Below are 15,932 nucleotides of genomic sequence, written 5' to 3'. Positions count from 1 at the left end.
AGAAATACTTTGTTGAAACATAAAAATATCTTTATTTAGAAATCAAGCGTGATTATACTATATTGTATTAATTTTGGGATTTCCATATTATGCGGATTTAGCGATCACAAAATAAGAAAACTATATACAACGCGTCACCGAAAACAAATGCTTTGTTATGATTTGTATTTCGGCGTGACATACACCGAAACTAATGTTTTCTTTGAAAATAATATAAAACGTCTAAGTAACAACGAACGACGTCATTTGCTGGAAAGTCTTCGGAGATTTGCAGTAATGTCCAGTTTGAAAGTTTCATTTGGTGTTGCACTCGTGTTTCTTGTAAGATTTTCTGTTTGTTATTGCTTCTATATATTTTCAAGTTATTTTACAAATTTTATTTATAGTATAAAATTAATCGTGCACGGGAGAAGGGAGGGGGTTGTGAGTTATGAGTTTTGTATCTGTTGCTAGCAATTTACCATGTCAAATCAATCTCCACGCGGCCACTTCTTGAAATGATCGTAGTTAATTCCAAGTGAATTCGTCACAATAGGCTAACTGACTTGTTTTTATCTTCACTGGTACCTCGCCAGAGAATACCGAAAATGCAGGTGGGATTACTATTTTATTTATATCATTGAAAACAAATAAAATTGGGTGCATTGTGTACGTATTATGCTATGCTTGACTATATTTTGCATAGCATTACACAATAATAAGAAAGGAAAATGATGCTTGCACCTCCACTATGTTATGCTATGCTACATTACATTATCGTCTTTATATATATATTATATAAATTTAGTTTATAATGGATCACTAAAGAAGAATTTCGGGAAAATATCAAATTAAAATGTTAGGTTAAGTTTAGAGATACAGCGCCACAAAATTGACTATAGGTTATGTAGCATTCATTGTTATGCGGATGATAGCACCGGGGATGCCCTTTATACGGGTCGTACCAATGTCTCCCGTTCCATCGTGAAGAACAATCGTGAACAGCTTGTGTCTGAAATCGAGAGAACACTAACTGGAGTCTCTGATTGGGGACGACAAAACTTGGTCCAATTTAACCCCTCTAAGCTTGCGCGTTCACCGCTAAAAAACCCCATTTGCTGTGGCCCCACAGTTCCAAGGCACGTCTCTTAACATCTCTAAAAGCATTGGGATCCTTGGTGTCGACATCTCTAGTGACGTACAGTTCCGTGGCCACCTCGAAGATAAGGTGAAGCTGGCATCCAAAAAACTCGGTGTGCTCAATAGAGCGAAGCATTACTTCACGCCGGATCAGCGATTAATGCTTTACAAATCGCAAATCCGGCCCCATATGGAGTATTGCTGTCACTTATGGGCGGGAGCACCTAGATACCAGCTTGAACCCTTCGACTCAGTGCAACGACGAGCTATGAGAATTGTCGATGATCCCATGCTTGCAAGCGGTATCGAACCCTTAAGTCTTAGGAGAGATTTTGCCTCACTCTGCGTGTTCTACCGCTTATACAACGGATTGTGCTCAGAGGAATTATTCAATATGATGCCTACGGCCACTTTCTATCATCGTACGGCTCGCCATCGGCAGGGAGTTCACCCTCATACCTTACAGCCTAAATGGTCGCGTACAACGCGGTTTCAGAGATGCTTTCTCCCACGAACACTCAGGTTATGGAATGAGCTCCCTGCCGAGGTTTTCCCGAGAGACTACAGTATGGGGTTCTTCAAAAGGGGGTAAAGAGGTTTCTTCAGGGTCGGCAACGCGCGCGTAATACCTCTGGTATTGCAGGCGTTCATAGGCTACGGTAACCGCTTACCATCAGGTGGGCCGTATGCTTGTTTGCCACCTCAGTGGTATAAAAAAAAAATGTAGAACTTATGTTCTTAATTAATTAATTTATTTATTTATTAATTAATTAAAAAATATACCAGAGATATTATTATCTCTGATATATTTTTTAATTAACATAATTCATTTGGTTACATGAATTAGGTAGAAGCCCAATACTCAAATAATCCTTACTAATATTATAAATGTGAATGTGAGATTGATTGTGATGTTATAGCGCCATAATGGTCTAAACTCTAATCAATCACTATGCAAATTGGTATACACGTACCTACTACATGGGATGAAGAAGGATATAGCCTACTTTTTATCCCGGTCAATAAACATATCCCGGTCACAAGAACGAAGTCGCTGGTAAAAGCTAGTAAATAATAATTCAGGTAATAATAAATCCGGCCCCACATGGAGTATTGCTACCTAGTACCTAGATACCAGCTTGATACCAGAGGGAGACTTTGTGTAAAAGTCGTTCGCTTGAGCACCTCTGACCCATTCGTTCGGTTTCGGTATGAAGGGTGGGATATAGCAGTGAATTTACAGAGACATCCTCAGGAATGGTAATGCATAAGCAAAACAGTATACTCTGTCATGTCTATAGGCGACGGTTACCACTATTCATCAAGTGGGCCGTCAGCTTGTTTGCCATTCTAAGTTGCATAAAAAAAAAAGCTTGAACCTTTAACTCAGTGCAAAAAAGGGATATGAGGTTCCTTTAGGATCGGCAACGCGCGCGTAATGCTCCTTGTATTGCAGGCGTTCATAGGCTACGCTAATCGCTTATCATCAGGTAGGTCGTTTGCTTGTTTGCCACCTCAGTGGTATAAAAATAAATATAGATAATAAATAAACTAAATAAATAGTAACTAACACAAATTTTTTTTTCATACAGACGTTATACTTCATTCCAGAAAGCAAAGGTAAGTGAGTAAATAAGTGTCAATCAATTACCAGAAGTCTCCCACTTTATACTAAAGTCGTTTGCTTGGGCACCTCTGTCCCGTTCGTGTTCTATTGTGAAGCAGTTGTGTTTGCATGGCTGTGTTTCGATTTGATGGATGGGATATGGCAATGAATTTACAGGGTACATAGGAATAACACCTGAGTCCTCAGGAATGGCAACGCATGGGGGGTATCATGGGCGAAACAATATGCTCTGTTATGTCGATGGTACTGCTTATGTCTATAGGCGACGGTTACCACTTTCCATCAGGTGGGTCGTTAGCTTGTTTGGTAGGTATTCTAAATTGCATAAATATAATCACACCACTCGCCTGATCTGCAAACTAGGAGAGCTTGTGTTACGAGTCATTAGGCATCTAATATCTGGGAGCACAAGCCAGTACACCCAAACTCGAGTCAATTCAGAAAGTTCGTTGACTGAACTGGCAGACCAATTCAAACCCGCGATCTTATTTATGCAAAGCAACGTGCCCATTATGCTACTACTACGCCACGGAGGTCCTTAATTTGAAAGAACTCTATCCTTCTATTTTAAATTTATATGAAAATAATTATAATACTTGCTGTTTAATTGTTCAATTCATCTGGAAAACATATGAACATAACTTCAATATCAACAGTTTTCTTGTTGATTGATATATCCATTTGTTTACTTTTAACATGCATACGAGTATATGAAGTACTTAGTATTATTATTTCACTTCCAGCGGTCTCCCGCCCCGTATATGACGATGACGGACACGCGCCGGGTGGTTACCAGTTTGGCGACGGCTATATCTTTCAAACACCGACCCCTGTCGACGGTCGACACTCGGTAGATGCCAGTTTAAAATCACTGGCGAGATTGCAGAGTGGAGAAAGACAGGCGTTGAAAGATTTCTTGAAAAGTAAGCACCTATGTTTCTATATAGATAATAAAATGTAGCATCGAGTGATAAAAAGTCGCGCAGCTAAACACTTCAGCTGATTGAATTTGACAAATAGTTTTTTAAGCGAAACTAAGCACGCCATTTTTCAGTATTGCAAGGTAAAATAAAATTACAAATTAGAACCATAAACGAAATAGTATTAACCCTGTGACAGGGCATGTGACGTATTACTGGCCATCATAATACGCCTTTCCGCATCTCGCGATTTCCGCGTGCAGTGTCTACTAGTTTAATTTTACGCATCACGCGATTTCGACGTGCTCGCATTTTTTTATATTTATTGACGTTGTTATTCCGCGATCTTTATTTTGGTATATTGATATTGTTTCTCAGAATCTCGCTAGATGACTAAATATTTGTACTGCTATTTGATTTCAAAGCGATGTTTAATTGGCGTGAAATAAATTTTCGGTCAGAGGGTTAATACCATTATTACTAAATTAACATACGAATACTGGGGGGGGGGGAAGGGATTGTTAGTAATAGAGACTAAGAATCCCATTGCTAGCAATATACCCAACCAGGTCGACCTCCTCGCGGTTTTCCCTGGAAACTATCATGGTTAATTCCTGATGAATTCATCATGATGGGCTAACTGGCCTGTTTTCATTCTCATCTATCACCCTTCATTGGTGCTCCGCCAGCGTATCCCGTTAGCGCAGGCATACCATTTTTACCCATCAAAAAAAAAAAACATACGAATACTAAATTAACCATAAATATTTGTCTTATTCATAAATTTTATATTGTTTATGATCTTATATATTTTTTGTTGCAGTGCTGCAGGCAAGTCTTTGAACAAGAGCTCTGAAGAGTACAACTTAGCATACTATTCGTAGCTTAACAAATTCAGGATATATGAAGTAATTTTTTTTATATCATTTTATGTCTTGTTGCTCTTAATATAGACGAATATTTAAACAAAATAAATTTATTGTTTCTGTAATGTAACTAAGTCTATTGCATGAAATTATAGATAGAGATACCAAGAACACGTATTGTGTATTTTTTCTTAACAAATAGATAATTAGGTATCTATAAATATTGGTGAAATACACTTCACACTATAATTCAATAGTACGCAGCATATAGCATCATATCTATACAAATACAGTAATACCTCGACTTACCCGATTTTCATATCTTGTTTTTATTTCCACATTATTACATATTTTGAATTCCACACAAATCTTAAGTGCTCATATTTTATCCACATTATTGTTAAGCTAATGTGAATATCCAAAAGTATCACACTAAATGGACTCATAGATAGGAGCCAGCTCACAGAAAGGCGTTAACGATTATACGCCGACTTATGGGGGGGGGGGGGAAGAGATCGTTAGTAATGGGAAGGTTAATTGTTATCATTATACCCTACCAGGTCGACCTCCACGCGGTTCTCCCTGGAAACCATCGTAATTTATCGTTGAATTTGTCACGATGGACTAACTTGACCTGCCTTTTCATCTATCATTCCTCACTGGTGCCCCGCCAGTGTATACCGATAGCACAGACGGAGTCATATTCCACTATCATTCATTAAAAAAAATACCGACTTATGCGGTTTCAGTTCAATCCTACCTGTCGCCTATGTACGAGATATTTACTGTATCATAAAGCACTAGCTTATATATACTAATATAAGGAAAGATATATTGAATAAATTTAAAAACTTGTTAACTCATTTTAAAAATTCTTTCACATATAAAAAGCTACGTTATCAGCGAATAATATTAAAAAACAGGCTATATATCATCATTATCATTCGAAAATTTTATCAACACGTGCAAAGCCGGGCCGGATGGCTATTTTAATTCTATATTAGGCACAGGTAATAAATGAAAAGCAGTAATAAATTTATATATTAATTTAATCAGACTCATTTCAAAACATAAATGAGAAACATACACAAAACACGATTCATTTTACAATATCAGTATTGAAATATTACAAAAATTTAGGCTGCTACTACCGACATTGTAGAATGGACCGGCCCACTACGACACACGGTGTCGCAAATAATAACATTTCCAAACCTGAGCGTGATCTAAGTATGTACACAGAAATCAGTACAGCCCGAACGCCAACACTAAGCGGCCGGACGATAATATTGGAATATTTCGAGCGGTTAACCCCATAAATTATAATTCTACATTCAATTCGATGCAGTGAAATGACAGATCACAAAGTCGTGTTATTAAAAAATGTTGCCACACTTATCTTATTAGTGATGTGTAGCATTAAGTTGTGACAATCAATCAATAATGTAATTCCGTTTACTCTATGATTTATTTAAATAAAGAACATTGATTCCTGATTTCTTTTTATTTGGTTTTAAGTATTTAATTATGAAAGATGATAGTAATTCACTTCCATGGCTCTCAAATTGTATTTATCCTTATTCCTAGTGCTTTAGAAATGTTTAGAACTTGTTATTTTAATTTCTTGTATTTTTTTAGTTTAAAACTTATACAATAGCTGGATAATTTCACAACACATTTTTATAACGAAAACTGACAACACTAATGTCATTTTACAACATCGAATTAAAATCAAAGTATAGTAGATTGGACTCGAACACAGCGGCGTACAAGACAAACGAAAGATTTATCTAACGGCTTCGACGAGAGCCTGCACACACACGCTCGCGTACCCGACGGTACGGTAATGTCTCTACACACACACATAAACACGCGCACAGCTTACAGCTCGTCGTGGTCCTCCTGTAACAAAATAAATTTTAAATTAATATAACTAATCAATAGTTAACTCCATTGACTGTTGTTGTCTTTAGTGTGATGATCTTAGTGATGTAACGGTTTAACATACCGTTTTATTTTCTAATAGTTGTGGGTTCGAATCCAGCATAATAATATATATATATATTATACTGGTCTAGGTGTTTTCTATGTACATAGGCATGTATTTATAAAAAAAAAAAACAGTATCTAAGTATTTATATCATTCATCTAGTACCCAATACGTGTAGAATATTTATAATTATAATGAAAAACCATTTTAGCTAATAATCCTAAAAAGAAAAAAAAAACTTCAATTGATTTAAAAACTAAATTACTGATGAAAAACGCTGAAATTTATAGCCATAATAAATTGCAATGTATATGGGAGATTGCAATAATATACTCACAATAGGTGAAGCTTCACCAGCCTCATCATCGAGGTCTTCATCATCCTCATCATCTGGTTTCTCAGCCTTTTCCTTCTCCCTCTCTGCTTCATCCTGTTGGTTCTTCATCTTCTTCTCTCCTTCTTGCGTCTTCTTGATCTGCTCGCCTCGTTCCTTAGCCACTTCAATATCATCAGTGAACAGGAAGTTGTCGAAGATCGTGCCAGATTTGACTTGCCATAAGTCGAGACCGACCGCGCAGAGCTCGTCGCGTTTGTATAGATTAGCGTCAGGCGTGTACTCAGGATTGTCGATCTCTGGGTGGATCCACGCTCCTTTGTATGCAGGGTTGTCAATCTGGAAAATGGTAATATTTTATAAATCAAATTGTTGTTGTAACTTTCATTATAGCTTAATAAAGATTGTGTTACACTATAAATGTGTTTTTTTATAATATTAATAATCCTGCAATGTCTGTTTTGATAATTTTTAATAATATTATTCAATACGACATATAGATAATGAATCAACTCCTAATATTTATCCATACATACATATCTAATATTTTAATTTGATAGTTTCATAATATTACTGTATTATAAATTAAATTTATAATAATTTTGTATTAAATCTATTAGAAATTTAATTAATATTGATAAATGGAATTTTAACTTTATATTTAGAGAAATGGTGACTCATAATTGATTACAATTATTAATTAAATATCTAATATAATTAATCAAGTCACATATCAATTTATGGAATTTTATTTAGGGAAATGGCGACTCATAATTGACCACAATTATTAATTATTATTTAAATATAATAAATCAAATCACATATCAATTTTCCATTGTCAATTATATCTTCTCTAGCGTTAAACTAGTTTGTGGGTAACCACGAATGCATGACAGTCATTTGTCAAATAAATTTATTTAGTAATGTATAAAAATATAACCAATTAACTTGGTCTATTATCAATGTGATAAAACATGTGAAAAGAGTAATTCTAATAATGTTAGTTGGTAAATGAATGTATAACCTTCTATAAGATTCTATATAAAACTTAGATACTCTTTACTGTTTCCTCCAAAAGATTACAATAGTAAACTGATTATACATAAAAACAATTATAAGAAATAATGAGAAAACAATGGATGGCTTTATTGTTAAAAGCGATCTCTTCCAGGAAACCTTTGAATGGAGAGGAGTAATTATAAACAGTTTGATCGGAGACGCGATGAAAATTCTATTTTTAAATATAGAGACGTAATAATGTAAATATATTAATTCTTTTATCGAATTATTAATCACATAATTTAATCATTTAAACTTGGAAAACCGCCGCAATAATTTGTGGTAAACAATAACCAAATAGGCCGGGCGTATACTAGTTTGTGTCATTGACTCGTTTTTATTGCCACCTATGTTTAACTGTTACAGAGGTGAATAAACTTGAGATCTCCGTCTCGATTTGTCGTATGAATTAGCAGTGACGTGACGGAAACGTGACGTGATTAGGTTTAGTTGTAATTTCTTTTTATTATTACTTTTTGAGACTTCAGTTGACCAGAGTGATTGTACCAATATATATTAATTCAAAAACATATACATTTGACAATTAACAATTATTTCTTATATATTAAAATTTATTATCTTAGAACAATAATTAGGTTGTCTTCTAGTTATGGTCTTAATTTGTTATGGGGAATATTCATAGATATAGATTCAAAATTAATGTCAAAAATCTATTTCGCGAATTCATTTTTTGTAACAAAATTAGTATAGGATTAATTGGGTAATTGGCAAAGATATGGATCGACATAAAAATGCCTTGAATCCTTAGTATTAGAGTCAGTTAACTTCAATGTAAGGAGTTCTACCTTCTCGAATGAAAAAGTAGACAACAAAAACAGCAATTGAATGTGTTTTATCTTATTTAACTGTTACTAATGTACATTAGAATAAAAAATATTGCAATTGACACTTTAATAGGGAAGATCAATTTCAAATAGATACGACCATTGACGAAGTGAAAGTCATCAGACTAGACTTTCTAAATTGTTTCATGAGTAATAGAATTCACCTATATAAAATGCAATAAAAATAAATACACTGCGTACAATTGACAGGCATACACAGCCTTTCTGACTGCGGCAATGGAGCCAAAATGTATCATTTCACCCTTCAGACTCTGAATAAGTTGGAAAGGTTGTCACCAAGTTCATGTTTAACAATTTTGTGGTAAGACGTGATACATGTGCGAGAGAGAGGGACACTATTACTGCGATACTTGTTAAAGATTAATCAAACAAAACTGATTTGTCTCTTTAAAAGTGGCAAGCAAACACTTTTGTTAAATCTACAGGAATGTCAATTTCACCAAAATATTTATATGAATGTACTTTTTTATATCTAACTATCTCTCTCTTTTATATACAACAAATTACCTGCTTCGGCGCCCATACACCCTTGTATTCAGGGTTATCAATCATAGGTGGCTCCCATTCGCCGTCCATCTCATCATCCCAGTCTTCGGGTTTGTTGGCATCCGGGTCGGGGATGTGCTCTGGCTTGTCCCAATCTTCGGGTTTCTTGTCATCGGGATCAGGGATGGTGGCGCGGTCGTCCCAATCTTCAGGCTTCTTGGCTTCGGGATCCTGTAATTATAAATTATGTAGACAACAACAATGATAAAATTGTTTTGAATGATAAAATTTGGCAATAACAATCAAATAACCTTGCGAGAATGGAATTTATTTAATACTGCACAGCCACATGATCGATTTAGATTAAAAATTTATTTTCATACTCCTCTTTCGAATCGGTATATTAAAATATATAAATATATTATATTCGTATATGAATTAATAGACATGTTACGTCTAAATCAACATAGGAAAATATTTCCATGCCGCTAATCATATTTCCATCTATGGTTTAATTTAATAACTCAATTAATTTACGTATTTATTGCGCATGCTGCTAATTACTGTATATATGGTCGTAACATGTAAATAATCAACTCTCTAAACCAATTAATGTAGAGTGTTGCTACCTAAAAGTTAAACCAAAAATTGAAAGGATCTGTAAGGTCGACCTTCACGCGGTTAATTCTCGGTGAATTCGTCACAATGGGGCGACTAAGCTGATTTTATCCTCGCCCATCAACGTAGACCAATAGTGCAGCCAAAGTTACCATACTATTTTTTTATTCAAGAATAAAAATCTTAATTAAAAATTACTCTGAAACACTAACTCATGTTTTAAATGCTACATGATTAAAAGTTTCACCAACCTTGATCTTCTTAGGCGGTAAGAAGTCCCAGTCGGCCTCCAGCTCTCCAGACTCCACCTTTTCATTATCGATGAGCACCTCGTATGTGTTGTCTGGTTTCACGACCAGCGTGTACAAATGGGTGTATACATCGTCCTTGCAGCGGATGTCCTTCTTGATCAGATGGTTCTTGCCTTTGTAGCTGAAGATTACGTGAACCTGATGATAAAAACAGTCTTGTGATAATCCGGCTCGAAGGACTAGCATCAAAAAGCAAGTAAGTAAGGCGTAAGTTTTGTACTAATGTTTAAATGTACAATTGTCAATAAACCGCAGCAACTATCAATAGAATAATAGTGCACTGTCATTACAAAAATGCTAAGACACCATAAGGATTGGATTTTAATATCCAAGGTAGTGTCTTAGATATTGATCAGTCATAAATCATTACCCCACTGTAACAATAAGTGTGTGACCATAATAATAATATATGCTCACGACATTGCCCATAAAGGTCTAATTTAATTAGGTCTGTATTGATGGACATTTTACATATTTTAATTTTTAATTTATTTGTACAATAAAAAGAATTTATTGTACAAATAAATTCTTATATACAAAGCATTCTCACTGTATCAATAATATATTTTTTTTCGACACTTTATACTTAAACCTAACAGTAATATTTTGGGGAGAAGGGATTGTTAGTAATGAGGACTAGCAGCCCCATTAACATACAAGCTTTAGTAATTTCACATTGTTTAAATTATATTTAATTATTAACAATAGAAATTTTCTACCGTGAAGTAGTTGTGTTTGCATGGCTGTGTTTTGGTTTGAAGGGTGGGATATGGCAGTGAATTTACAGGGTACAAAGGAATAACACCTGAGTCCTCAGTAATGGCAACATCACGGTATCATGGGCGAAACAGTATACTCTGTTATATATATATATATATATATATATATATATATATATATATATATATATATATATATATACACATACCTCTATATATAAGTCAGTCATGGAAGGGAGGCCTATGTTTAGAAGTGGACAGATAATGGCTGATATGATGATGTTGATTATTATTATTAATCTATTGAAAGTATACTTAGTTACATCTAGTTATATAATTAAATTTGCATTAAAATTCCGACAAATTACAATAATTATTGCGAAACGTTATTAGGGGAAATCGGGCGATTGGCAAACCAATTATCGGCAAACGGATAATAATAGCGTATTTCCGATTGGTAGCTAAATACTAACTGCTAAATTAAACAATACTAACATACTTTACATTGTTGCCCGATAACAGGATCTTTGAAACTAACGAAGCATTATAATAAATACCTACGTGTATGAGTTAATTTTAAACGATAACATTAGAGGGAAAATAAGTTACATTAAAGGTAAAAAAATCATATCTGCTCTCAGGAATGACTAAAATCCTCCTACAAATATTATAAAAGTGAAAGAGTTTGTTACGTTAAAGTACCAAAATGTTTAACGAATCTCTGTGAAATACACATACTATATGGGGTGGACAGACATAATTTTTTTTTTTGTACCAGTCAGTATACATATTACGAGGATTGGTCACGGGTAAAAGCTAGTCTTCTTCTTCCTACCCTTATCCCAATTATTATTTGGGGTCGACGTAATATGTTTTTTATCCATGTTACAAAAGGACTTGGCTTAGTTTTACGACTGGCCGCTTGCCTGACGTGCGAGTAGAAAAGCTAGTATTTAATAAAATTTAAAGGTTGTTTAATTAGATATTCACAGTATGAAAGTAGTAAAAAAAGATTAATCCAGTCATGACTACACATTTTTTTTTTCTAATAGATATACTTAGTTATAAGTATCAATTTAAGGCCGCAGCATTTCCTAATTGATTTCTTTGTAACTTTTACGCGTGACGTCGTCCGCGTAACCGGTATATATTCACTGGCCGGGGAAAAAAGTAGCCTATGTCCTTCTTATACAAGTATTTATTTACTTTAATTATTCATTAAAAAAAACATTATAGGAACAGCGTATTCTATTATAACATATATAATAAACATTAAATATAATACAATACTTAATGCACATGCCTTTTAAAGGTATTCACAGCATTTGCTTTAACAGAACTGTATAGTATGAAATGAAATAAACAATTTTAAGGAATTAAATAATTGTAGATTACAAATATTTTAAAGATTACGTTGTTAGTTATGAAAATACACATGTAATCTGAGTTGTGAGTAATATCAGTAAATACGTACTACATCAGCAAGTACCTACATGTATACTAAATTACACAACGATTCAAGTGCTAAAAGGTAACAAATTGTATCACATTTTTTTTTATACAACTTAGAATGGCAAACAAGCTGACGGCCCACCTGATTGAAAGTGGTAACCGTCGCCTATAGACATGAGCAGTACCATGGACATAACAGAGTATACTGTTTCGCCCATAATACCCCCCATGCATTGCCATTCCTGAGGACTCAGGTGTTATTCCTCTGTACCCAGTAAATTCACGCCATATCCCACCCTTCAAACCGAAACACAGCCATGCAAACACAACTGTTTCACGGTAGAAACACAGAAATAGGACAGAGGTACCCAAGCAATCGACTTTTGTACAAAGTCTCCCTCTGGTGAATATTATTATATTAGTAAAAAAATAAAGATTCAAATTTACTAAATTTATCAATTCAGACAATCAACACAATCGATAATTAGGTGGGTGGGTAAATCATAAAAACTTTTTACTCTTTCAATATGTTGTTTACACATACGGTAACATTTGAACAAATATGTACTCACATATGGCTTATTTATTAATGACTTATTAATGACAGCATGACCTTCCTTTTAACATATCTATTTAATAATATAGGTATGTATATCATCATATCAGCCGTTAACTGTCCATTGCTGAACATAGGCTTCCCCCATCGGGGGAGGGGGAGGGGGGGGGGTGTCATGGCAGTAGTTGCTACGCGTAGCAGGCGAGTTTTTTTTGATGGGTGAAAATGGTATGGTAACCCCGCCTGCGCTAACGGGATACGCTGGGGGGCACCAGTGAAGGGTGATAGATGAGAATGAAAACAGGCCAGTTAGCCTATCATGATGAATTCATCAGGAATTAACCATGATAGTTTTCAGGGAGAACCGCGAGGAGGTCGACCTGGTTGGGTATATTGCTAACAATAGGATTCTCAGTCTCCATTACTAACAATCCCTTCCCTCCCCCTCCCCCCGTAGTAGGCGAGTTGGCAACCGCAGTTAGGCTTTTATCATATTTTAAGAGGAACGCCTATCCCTTCTACCTAAGTCGTCTCTTATGACACCCATGGGAAAGAAAGGGAATAAATAATAAGAAATTATGTATATAGTACAATTACATGAAAGGTTCATTTATTTTACCTATTTATTTGCTGTTTTACGTGCCATTATTACTACCAGTAATAAAAGATAAGATGAAGTACTATCTACTTAATTTATAAATTGAATCTAATCTGTATTAAATCTATCGTAAAAATATTTAGTACATAGCTGATAGGGCAGCGGGCATGGAAACTCAACTAAAGATTTAAATTGTACCAATTTCCATTGATAGTAATCAGAAATCAAGGTTGGAACAACATGCAACTAATACAATACATATTGTCTGCAAACATGCTTTCTATTTCAAAACATGTCACAGTACTGTGTATTGTTTAACATACCTAGTTAGTATTGGTAATTTTAAATATAAAATTCTAAAGACTTAATTATCTATTAAATACATATTATGTACTAATCGCTGAATTGTATGACTATGTGGTATTTATGTACAACAGCAGTTTTTCTAGTGACAGGCAATTCTTATATTAAAAAAATATAAATTAACACAAAATTTCAATAAGTATATAGTCCATTACAACTACTTATTAACCATGGGGGGGAGGGATTGTTAGTAATGGGGTCTAACAGCCCCATTATAGAGGAAAATAAAATTACCTCTATGCCATGACATTTAGTTGCCATAGTAATATTTCCTTGTGAGAAGTGTGCCTAATAGTAGGATACCAATGGGTTGCTATACATTATGGGGAAAGATAATTTCTCTAGGCTCCTGCCTATTTTATCTTATCCCATTACCAAATATTTTTATAAATTACAACAAGCTTTATAGGAAAAATTTTTTAGTTACTTTGTCTAGGAATTTGGAATGGCAAACTAGCTGACAGTCTACCTGAGCTACAAAACCTGTTTTGATATTTCATAATGTTAGTGAGTGAATGTCATTTAGCTTTATATGTATAGATTAATGTTGGTTAATAGGTAAGTAGAAAAAAACAACAGTGGGTGCATTCACCCACTCAATATTTAAGAACATTCATAATTAGCTATCAATTTTCAAAACATGCAATTAATTTCAATGATGCAGAATTATCAATAGTGTTCTAAAATATTAATATTAAAAAAATATAAGTAGATCAGTAAAAACTCTATTCTTGTTTACACATACATTTTGTACCATCAAACTCCAAATACTATCCCTTTTATTTATTTAAATAATACCTATTTAGGTATTATTTAAATAAATAAAAGGGATTTCTATCTGTGAAAACAGACAGTAAATAGACACATTGCCAGTTTTATGATAAAAATTTTAATATCTTACCTTCTTTGTACCAGGTCCACAGATGTCAGGGCCAAACATAATTTCGTATGGGGACTCTCCATGCATGTCTTTCTGGTCAAGTTTACAGTCAAAGACCTTGAGGTAGCCACCTCCGCAGTCAATCTCTTGCTCATGTTTCACAGAGAACTGGATAACTAGAGGTTTGTCCCTATTGCTGAAGGGTTTGAACTTGCGTGACAGAGCGTAGAATCTCGCATCTTCAGAGGTCTTTAAACCTGAAGAGATGATTTAATACTTTTATAACGTTCTATTACTACATCACATAAGTAAATAGTTGTTTGTTCTAAAAAAATAAAGAACCAAATGCCACAACAATTTTTGTTTTTTGCGTACGTATGTATATGTATATTAAAAATTAAACCACCCCTAAGGGTAACCTCTACGACAGAGATTATTTCAAATAGGTAGATAGATAGTAAAATACAAATTGAAAATTTTTTTATTAAACCGATTTTATTACCACCAATACAATAATACAGGAAATTGTATAAATACTTTACCTTTATCTTCTTCCGGATCATTGTAGAACTTTCCAGCAGTTAATTTGAATTTGCCGAATTCTTTACCGGGGTGTTCACTGTACACCCAATTGGATTCCCATGAATCTGGAAACAAAACCGAGGTTACTTAGTTCAATACACCCTAAAATGAACCGGTAAAAGACGCGACAATCGATAGCACACGCGGCAAGCCGGCGCGGTTATTCCGACATTTTTTACTAAAAATTGATACGAATTATTGGAAAAATAAACGCTTACCATCTGGGAATTTCTCCTCGAAATACACTTCACAATTAATTGAGCTAATTGTCAGTAAACTGACAATAATTAAAACTAGGGATTTCATTTTGATTCACAACAAGCACTCGCGTACAAAGACCTGTCCACGAATAACTTCATAAATTGGCGAATTTCCTATTATTAGTTCAGTTGAAGAGATATTTTGAAAATTAGTTTTCTCGCTCACATTGTCAACATTCTCATACAAATGAGTAAGACAGTTATAAAATCATTTTTATTACTATAAAATGAATGAAAGGAATAGTACTAATAGAAGGTGCAAAAGATTACATAAGAGTGAAAGAGTAGGACTGCGAATGGATTTGACGTGTGACGTGAAAATACGA

At 34.3% G+C, this 15,932-nt stretch overlaps 1 protein-coding gene and 1 non-coding gene across 2 annotated transcripts; one reads left to right on the top strand and one right to left on the bottom strand.

Annotated features, from left to right (window-relative positions):
* Positions 1-209: 209 nt before the first annotated feature.
* LOC113511945 (uncharacterized) lies at positions 210-4,705 on the top strand. Its single transcript, XR_008252792.1, has 4 exons — positions 210-321; positions 2,712-2,739; positions 3,490-3,669; positions 4,490-4,705. It is a non-coding gene; the product is annotated as an uncharacterized LOC113511945 (transcript).
* An 858-nt stretch (positions 4,706-5,563) lies between these two features.
* LOC113511933 (calreticulin) lies at positions 5,564-15,722 on the bottom strand. The gene is made up of 7 exons (XM_052894479.1): positions 15,565-15,722; positions 15,307-15,411; positions 14,786-15,021; positions 10,137-10,334; positions 9,289-9,498; positions 6,860-7,195; positions 5,564-6,434 (listed from the first exon to the last, which is right to left on the bottom strand). The coding sequence occupies exons 1-7, from the start codon at positions 15,650-15,652 to the stop codon at positions 6,414-6,416; spliced, it is 1,194 nt and encodes a 397-aa protein (XP_052750439.1). The 5' UTR covers positions 15,653-15,722; the 3' UTR covers positions 5,564-6,413.
* Positions 15,723-15,932: the final 210 nt, after the last annotated feature.

This window comes from Galleria mellonella, unplaced genomic scaffold, assembly GCF_026898425.1.
Source record: "Galleria mellonella isolate WM207_F2 unplaced genomic scaffold, CSIRO_AGI_GalMel_v1 utg213, whole genome shotgun sequence".
In the NCBI taxonomy this organism is placed as follows: Eukaryota; Metazoa; Arthropoda; class Insecta; order Lepidoptera; family Pyralidae; genus Galleria; species Galleria mellonella.
The sequence above is the reverse complement of the archived record's forward strand: the minus strand, read 5'-3'. Positions and strand labels throughout refer to the sequence as shown.